Source organism: Arachis ipaensis, chromosome B09, assembly GCF_000816755.2.
Source record: "Arachis ipaensis cultivar K30076 chromosome B09, Araip1.1, whole genome shotgun sequence".
Classification (NCBI taxonomy): Eukaryota; Viridiplantae; Streptophyta; class Magnoliopsida; order Fabales; family Fabaceae; genus Arachis; species Arachis ipaensis.
Genome location: NC_029793.2, coordinates 3,799,335 through 3,808,663, shown reverse-complemented (window position 1 = coordinate 3,808,663; position 9,329 = coordinate 3,799,335). Strand labels below are relative to the sequence as shown.

Below are 9,329 nucleotides of genomic sequence, written 5' to 3'. Positions count from 1 at the left end.
AAGATGAAAATATAAATATATAATCTTTTTATTTATTAATTTTTTTAGTTTTAATAAATACAAACTGATTCTAAAAATATTTTTTTAACTATTTTCAAAAAGACCTAAACGAAAGTAAAAACACTTTTTTTTTTATTTGGTATTTACCAAACAATAAAATTAGATAATTCTCAAATACCCCTCTGAAAAATTTGACCAAATCAAGTCTAAATTAATCCACTGACATCATATTGCCAATCGAATTACAATAAGAAGAAATTCTTTATTAATTTATTATTATGCACTTAGAACATTGTTTTCTACATTAAATTTAGAATTTGACATGTTTTGGGAAATTACTATTTAGAAATTAGGCATTCCTATTTCCTAAAATATGAATGGCTCACGTTATTTATCTAATATTACATAATAAATAATATAGTTCACAAAAAATAATAATAAGAAACAATATAAAAAAGCATTCATTGATTCTTGAATGAATCTAAAATGCTAAACTAAAATAATCTATCCTACTTAGGCTTTCTCTTTTCATGTCAACAACTCCTTCGGTTTTATTTGAGAATGGCCCCACCTTAAATAATGCTATGGAATTTAGTGTTCCGAAGCTAGCATTTTCTTCAGCTCTTTTTTATTTACCTGAAAATTTATACGAAAAATAATTAATTACCCAACTTTCTTTCTTAATTTACCAAAAAACACATTTCTTATAAGAAAAAGGACTCATGTTAATGAAGGAAAATGATGTGGATTACAAAGTAAACAAAAAGAAAATGTGAATTACCTTCCCCATTGCATTGCGAGGGAGTGAGTCCCAAACAAAAAGTTTTGTTGGTATCTGAGACAATATAAAACAAATAGAATTGAGACACTTAGATATAGGACATACATTTTGATTAAAATTACTGACAAATACGTCCCTCACTTTTTATCTCGAAGACAAATAAGTTCTCGAGAAATTAAATGTCTCGTATTTTAGAACGTCAGAGATGTTTTTATATTTTCAATTAGTCAGAGATTTGTGTGTCTTTGAATTAAAAAGTTAGAGATCTATTGGTCTTTTTCTCAAAATTTTAAGATAACATAATAGACTTGGCTAAAGTCCTAAACTATATACATGAAATATTTCTAAGAAAATATGATGAATCTAATCCATATTCACAAGCATCATCAATCATCCAACAATACCTTGTAAGGTGCAATTTTGGGTTTGGCCCAGCTGGATAACTCTTCCAGGCTTAGAACAGGCTTTGATTCTTCATCTCGCTTTCTCTTGACATCAGCCTCTGGTACAATAATCGCACCGACAACTTCCCCGTAATCTTTGTCAGGTAAACCCAAAACGCAGCATTCCGCGACAGCTTGATGCTGCAAAATGGTTCTGATTGTAAAGATCACATTGTTCCTTATATTTGGCCATTTGGTTCCATTATTATGCAACTATATATAAGTTAATTAGTTAACAATTGCACCATAAGATAGAAAAATGAGCTACTTGCCTCTAGTATAACTGATTCAATTTCTAAGGCAGATAGTTTGTAGCCACCAGCCTTGATTATATCAGCATTAGTACCTGATAATCAAGCGGAGTTTTACAGTTATTCAAGACAGAAATTCAACATACTAGAACTGCATAGAATCCCAAAGAAATGAAAATGGTAATTGTTTGTGCTGATAATAGCTCCATAAAAAAGTTGGCATACATATTATTGAAGTATACAATTACACATAATTCTTCTGTGTATAATCTAGGTTCTATCATTACCTAAGCTAATCAAGACAAAATTGACTTACGAATTCTCAACGTCTCATACATATCTAAATATGTTATCAGTAAAATTTGTCAAAAAATTTAGGTAAAAAACCAAATGTCCTAACCCTAATTATTTGGAATTTAGGAAAGTGGTTTCTTAGGGACTGTTGCAACACTAGCATGGAATTAGCCACCGATACAATTATCATGTTAGGCTGCTTACATTACCCCTTTTGAGTGCTTTCCCAGACCTTATGTTAAGGCAAGATGCTTATGCACCTAGCTGCCCTTTTTTTTTTTTGAGATTCATTTGGAACAATGGAAAGCTCAAGCTGAAAGATAACATCCTAGAATTTTGGAAGTAGGGTACTAGGTATATGAAATTAATGCATGACAGGTGACAATGTGGTGACTGTTACAATTAAGCATATAACAACCACCATATATAGATAGATAAATAGATAGATTTCCTTACGTCCTAGAATGATGTAGTATCCATCTTTATCCGTAGTAACTGCATCCCCAGTCTTAAAGAATCCATCTTCAGTAAATGATTCTTTCGTTATCTGCATTGGAATCATAAAATCTCAGGAGGGAGACATCACATTTCCTTGACCATGCTTTATCTTTGAAATGCAGGACTGTGCAAATCAAATTAAATCTACATTCCTTTCTCCTGTGCTCCATCTTTTAGCATCACACAACTTTCTATTGCTAAAAAACAATCTGTCGTCTTAGGATAGTATGGTACATGCATGGTGGGGGAGCAGGGTATTACATAAGGATGAACAATTGAACATAGTTTATGTGGTGCATTTAACTACTATGTCAGAGAGTACCTCCGGAAGTTTCCAATATTCTTTAAAAGATGAAGGGCTTTTAACACAAAGCTCCCCCACTTTAGTCTCTTCTTTCCCACTGTCCTCATCTGAAAGAATCTTGACCTATCATGCATAGATAGAAAGCAACATTAAAATTCCATGTGATATACCTTACATGTTCACATCAACAATACATGAGGCAACAACACAAGCAGCATAGAAGAATTCAATTCACCCAGGCTTCAGATATGAGTATTTTTTTTAGAACATAGAGCAAGTTTAATTTCCTTAAATATGTGCTTAGAGCCTTAGACTTTTTTTTCTTTTTCCTTTTTGGAATAAATGTGCGTAGACAATTACATAGCCTGATCCTCATAATGTTTTGTTGAGGCTATATTGTCAAACAGATTTTTGCATCAATGGAATGAGAAATCGCAATGTCCATATACTAATCTAAAGTCAATAGTAAATATAAAGTTGCAAGCTAAACTGACCTCTATACCAGGAAATGGTTTGCCAACAGTGCCCGGTTTACGCTCTCCTTTCAAAGGATTTGACAATGCCATGACAAACTATGAACATTAATATAATAACATAAGATGCTTTAAGAATAACCATCACAAAATTATTGAGGGCAATAGTGAAATACATTGTTAGTGATTCTATGCAAAGTTGAAAGCTGAACAACTTAACAGGTAGAGGGTACTTACTTCAGTCATGCCATATCGCTCCAATAAGCGATGCCCGGTGATGGCTTCCCATTCTTGCATAACAGGTTGAGGGAGTGCAGAGGACCCACACATCTGAATGAAAACATGATTCAGATTCGGGCATGAAGGTATTGATCAACAACCAGAAAAAATGCAAGACAACACAACATAAATGGCAAAGCATCATGCATGCTTAGTTACACACTGAGAAAGTCAATCATTAAAATAAAAAATCATAAAAAAAAATAACACTTTATTTTCACAAATTCAATCAATTGTTCATTTATCTTCAAACAATTTGTCACGGTTGCAATTTGTCTCACCATAAGACGCAAGTTCCGTGCAGCAGATGCTGAGGTGGCTTGTAGCTCAGGATCCATTGCATGATAACCTTGTATCAACCGGGTGTACATAGTTGGAACCTTAATTCACAAAAGGATATAATGAGAACAAAATTACTGTTCATAGTTGATACCACATGCAGAATTTAAGCACACAAAATAGTTCAAGTAAAGAAGCATAAAAGAGAATACCATCATATGGCCCATAAATTGTATATTTTATGATTATAGCACCAAATAGAGTTCTGTCTTCAGTTCGGCTTACATTATATTATATAGGATTGTGTAGTGCTAGGCAGAACTATACTTACTCCAGTGAAAACAGTTATAGCATCATCAACCTTAGATCCTTCGGATGGATATGACTCACGCCATCTCTGCCAAATTCCCCTCACACTAAATTTTGGCATAAATTCAACCTTCAACAGGACAAAATGGATTATTAAATACATAATATCATCAATTTAAAAGGGATACAACTAACTTAGAGGTTACTTGCACATGTATTTTCCTTTTTTGTTTGTTTTCTCTAGATTTGTCTTTGGTTTTGTAAGCAAGAGTGAAAAAGAGTATTACCGAGGATCCTGCATAGAGAGGGGCAAATAAAGCATTGAAAAGTCCATGAACATGTATATCACATATGTTAAGGACTGACATCATAAAGATGTCCGAAATCACATCTTCAGCAAATAATCTACTGATGATCATACTTTTTTAATAATAAAATGTAGAATAATATATGCACCAAAAACTTTCAAGGATATGATGCAACGGTAGGCAGTGTAGAAACTTATCAGCAGATGTATACTCCCATGCATTTGCCAAGGTTTGGACCTAAAATCAACACAAAGTTGAGGGGAAAATATTATTGAAAAACAATAAAAATATATAGACGGATTGACATAGTTATATCAACAAGGCTTGAATTGCATTACAATTAAAAATAAGTTATTAAGCAGCACTGCAGCATTACTAGTATTATTTGATATTTGTTAATCACACCCAAAAAATTTGCAAAAACATAGAACTGGTGTTCAGGGAGATCATTTTTATCTCAATAAATGAAACTGATGTACCATTATTCCATGATATTAGACAATCGAGACAAATCATCGACATACCTGGGCAGCAATGCTTCTGTGAGTATGAACCACTCCTTTAGGTTTACCTGTTGTCCCACTTGTGTACAAAATCAGTGCTGGATCTTCACCTATGTCAATGGATGAGGAAAACAAATTATGAGAAACAACCATCAGCTAGGTGCTACCAAAAGGTTTTCTATTTTATCCAAGTGGGAAAAAAAAAATTGAAATTGTTATTTTCTTACTTGGTTTTCCAATATTGTCCCGGAAAATTCTATCAACATCAATTTCCCCATTTTGTGAATCTTCATCACTGCTTTTCTCTGAGGACTTAGTGAGAACAGGTGGGAGATGAAAAAACTGAGAAGAGGTTTTATTGGCAAGGTTTTGCATTAATTCACTATGATCTTCAGTACTCAGTATTGTGGACACATCCTACAGACAAATTATCATCAAATTTCTGTTAAAGGTTGGATCCATAAAGCAGAAGTTGAGCACAAAGGCATGTAGAATAAATAAATGGATCAACTAATTTGTTTCCAACATATAACCAAATCTTGCTTCCATAGGTCCATAACTCGTATAAGAGAGATCATCTTGGCATATTCATACAACCTTTCTGTAAATTGAGAATGAACACACTTGCAGAAGCAACAAACTGGACATAATAATGACAACAGAAGCATGCAAAGAGACTAATCCAGAAGCTACTATGGTTATTGTTGTGAGTTCAGATGAACAACAGAGGCCAGAATAAAATAGTTCAGTCATGTCCCAACATCCAATTAGACTAAATCTATCAAATCAGTAGCGTACTTTCATATGGACAAACATGTACAAATAAATCAGCTATATGAAAGTATAGATAACAGATACCAAAAAATTATAAAGAAATAATTAATTAAACAGTCCTAACAGGAGAAAGTTCACAAGCCTTTTGAACACTAAACAAACAAACAAAAATGGTAGCCATATAAAAAAGGGAGGCTTTCCAAAGCATACCGAATTATTAATCACATGTAAGAGCTCTGGTTCTGGATAGCTTAGTGCAAGTGGAACAGCAACACCTCCACTAAACCAAGTCCCAAGTACTCCAGCTACAAATTCGGCAGAGGGTTTGGCTACAATTCCTATCCGAGCTCCACTAAGGTTTCCCTGCATGTTGGTATTGCCAAAGATTCATAAAATGGTTCTTTTTCCACCTATATGTGGATGCAGCACGGCATTCCCATAGTTCCACATAAGCATAAACATCGAATTATGGAAAATTTGCACCATGCAACAGCAACTTTGTTATTGAATTCAGTTGAAGTGTAACACATGCATGTCTTAGGGTATCTCTTTGCCCTTTTTGTAAAAGGAAACAACTATACTTGTAGCTTACTTTTGTGGTTTGCTTCTGCCCATGTTTATTTCAAAGAAGATGCCATCTCTGACATGCAATGAGATTAAGCATCCTAGCTTCATTTCTACTATACTCTTATTCTTCAATATTTTTTGTTTTAATGTTCGATGTTTTAATGTTCGAAGATACCTTGCCCTCCATTCTTCTTGTACTCTCCTTTTTTTTTTAACGAATAATTTTACTCTTCAAAGAAAAATAACATAATTCTTCATAGTTAAGCCTTATGGCTCTCCTGTTGATCACTCTGATGAAATGCTAAGCAATAGTATTATTTTATCAATCAATAGGCAACAAAAATAAAAACTAAAGGTTTGACTCACTGTCTTTACATCACTGCCACACAATATATTAGATATCTTCTCTGCGGACAAGATTAGTTGCCTGTAACTATAACTCTTCTGGTCAGCTCTGATAGCAACACTTCCATGAGTTGCAAGTTCGTTCTTGGCAACTGCTTTGAACACCTCCATAACTGAAGCAGAATGAGAAGCTGTCTAAAACGAAGGAATCATTCAGTCAATCAAATAAATGGATTCATTAGATATTAACAATATATAAATTCTTTAACCATAGAATTACATTATCTAATTGATATCTGTTAAAGTGATCATTCAAGTTCAATAAACTGATAACTGCTCAGAACCAAGGTGGCCGTTCAACATTTCCAGCACAGGAATATCAGCATCATCATCAAATCATCACAAAAATCAAAGTAAATATCATCTTATTGGATAGAGTCCATCTACTACAAACTGTTACCCTAATACAGCATCTAGATATAAAAGCAGGTACAGTTAGTCCTAATCACAACCGAAGGAACCTTTTACAGTTTTCTTCTTCCTTTTCAAAATACAAACCAATGGTTCAGAAATCAGTAACCAAAGAGTGTAATTTGATCATAAATATTGCACATGCAAAATATCGGTCCAAATAACTCAACTCAGATTTGTACATACTTACAACTTGATCAAAAATCAAAAACGAAAAATGTTAACTTAATTGACCATACATGATCATTAGCTAATAGCTACAAGGGAACAAAGCTCTACAAAAGAAAACTTCCAGGTAAAATTACTTACCCCAAGGCCATTTATTTTCCCATTTTTCTCATCAAATTCAACCTAAAGAGATGATTTTTCTCATCATGATGTAGAAGAAACCAACACAAACCAATTACAGCTGCATTGGGAAAGGTGACACCCCAATAACACACTCTATCAAATTCAACTTCAAAACTGAATTTTTCATATACCCTTTAACCCATATGACACAAAAGAAATCAAAGAAGAAACAACACTAGCAAACAAAAAAAAAGTTTCATGTCAGAAAGCCAAAGAGAAAGAGAGAGAAAACAACAAGGACCTGATGAAAATGGAAACTCACCCAAGTGATGTAGAAGCTGAGAGGAACGCGAGCTCAGAAGCGGTGGAAGAAAGTGAGAAAGTGAAGGTATGAAACCATAAGAGGTGATGCACTTATGGAAGCAGAGGAGTGTGAGGTGTTTGTTGAAAGTCTTAAATGAGCAACTCATTTAGTTGAGCAAATTAGTTATTGATCGGAAAAAGAGTTAGGTGGGTAAAGATAATAAACACACGTAAGTAGCAATTGGATTTTTTCGTTTTCGGTCAATGTTGTTTGTGAGACTATTAATGTTGCTGTGTGCTGTTGTGGGTTTTCACTTGCTATTGAGGTGCCACATTCAATTCTGAAACGGAAACGGTGATTTTGTTCTAAATTGTTCGATTTATTCATAAAGAGGGTATTTGGAAAAGGGGTTTATTATTGGTACTGCATACCTATAACCGAATGAATGAATGAATGTTGTTGCTTCTGTTATAAAGTATGCATTCTTGCACTATTATTGAACGTGTAACATTGAAGATGGGATCTTGTCTTGTGTTTGATTGATATATATTGCAGCCAGAAAAAAAATATATCTACTCAAAAGAAGATATTAAAAACATCTTCTCATAAAATGATAAAAATATGTGTTAAAATTATAATTTTTTTATTTAGCTACACTTTAAATAAAAATAAAACATTTATAATAAATTAAATCTATAATTCATCATCTAATGATAAAAAAATATATCTATTTTCATATAAAAACAGCTATAAATCTTTTATTGTAGTATAAAAAAAAGTTAATTAATACAATTATTATTATTATTATGTAATGGGGGTGGGGGGTTGGTTAAATGATCAAAATGTCAAAAACTCAAGATAGTGTATATACTATATAGCTCACAAAATTTCTAAACAATAATATTAATTGAAAATAAAAATTATCAACAATTAAGTAAATCCATTTGTATTGACAAAAATGTTGAGTTAACAATTATATGAAAAAAAAGCACAAAGAAATTGTGTAATAACAAAGGAAAAATTAAAACACATAATTTTTTGTTAAAAAAAAGACATGAATTTTAGTTGCATAATACAGAAATTATATGTTCTTTTTTTATTTTATTTTTTTAAAATTGTGTATTACTCTAAAAAAAACTTCTTAATAAATCCTCCTAAAATTTGTGTTTTTTCTTAACAAATTTCTGTGTGTTCTTTCTTAGGTTTCTATTCAAAAAGTTATGTTTATTTTTAAAAAGTTCTTATATTTATAAGCAGAACATTTATGTGTTTATACTCAATAAGTTTTTGTGTTTTTTTTTTGTTTTTTTCAAAAAATTATATTTATCTGCAAAATTATTTTGTATTTATCATCATAAAATTTTAGTATTTATTAATAGATTTATGTATTTTCTTCTTTTATTTCTCTTGAAAAATTTATGTCTATCTTAAAATATATCTGATTTTATTATGGTAAAATTTATATTCTTTTCTCAATAATTTTTTTTAAGATTAAATTCAAAAAATTGTGTTTATCTTTAAAAAAATTTGTGTTTATCGTCACAAAATTTCTATGTTAAATATAAACAATTTTTTTATTTCTTTTTTTATAAAAATTTTAAAATTTCACAGTTCAAACAAACAAATAAATAAAGAAGAGAAAAAACATAGAAAAAGAATGAGGAGACATAGAAGATCCCAAAAATTAACTAGAAGAAGAAAAAAAAAAGAAGAAAATGAAAAAGAAGAAAAAGACAAAGGAGAAGAATTGAAGTTGGAGAAAGAAAATTATGTAGAAGGAGAAAAGAAGGAAAAAGAGAAGACATTGAAAGTTGAGTGTGTGAGTAAGATAAATAAAAAATAAATTTTGAGGTAT

General features: G+C 31.7%; 1 protein-coding gene across 2 annotated transcripts; it reads right to left on the bottom strand.

The window, feature by feature from the left end:
* On the bottom strand, positions 243-7,900 carry LOC107618487 (malonate--CoA ligase). Of its 2 annotated transcripts, none has more exons than XM_016320580.2 (17): positions 7,493-7,900; positions 6,430-6,599; positions 5,707-5,859; positions 4,950-5,139; positions 4,744-4,832; positions 4,387-4,456; positions 4,199-4,251; positions 3,934-4,041; positions 3,605-3,703; positions 3,282-3,374; positions 3,066-3,143; positions 2,590-2,694; positions 2,226-2,316; positions 1,497-1,570; positions 1,186-1,365; positions 782-835; positions 243-636 (listed from the first exon to the last, which is right to left on the bottom strand). In XM_016320580.2, exons 1-17 carry the CDS (start codon positions 7,638-7,640, stop codon positions 592-594), a joined length of 1,800 nt encoding a protein of 599 aa, XP_016176066.1. In that variant the 5' UTR covers positions 7,641-7,900; the 3' UTR covers positions 243-591. The 2 variants fall into 2 exon arrangements, with proteins under 2 accessions (XP_016176066.1, XP_016176067.1); XM_016320581.2 differs by having other exon boundaries at positions 6,430-6,603; positions 7,493-7,626.

Excerpts from the sequence above, each read along its gene's own strand:
- LOC107618487 (XM_016320580.2), bottom strand. The coding sequence starts at position 7,640 with ATGAGTTGCTCATTTAAGACTTTCAACAAACACCTCACACTCCTCTGC. Across the intron at positions 1,571-2,225 it reads ATACTACATCATTCTAGGAC|GTACTAATGCTGATATAATC; the intron begins GTAAGGAAATCT and ends CTTGATTATCAG. Across the intron at positions 637-781 it reads CTCGCAATGCAATGGGGAAG|GTAAATAAAAAAGAGCTGAA; the intron begins GTAATTCACATT and ends ATAAATTTTCAG.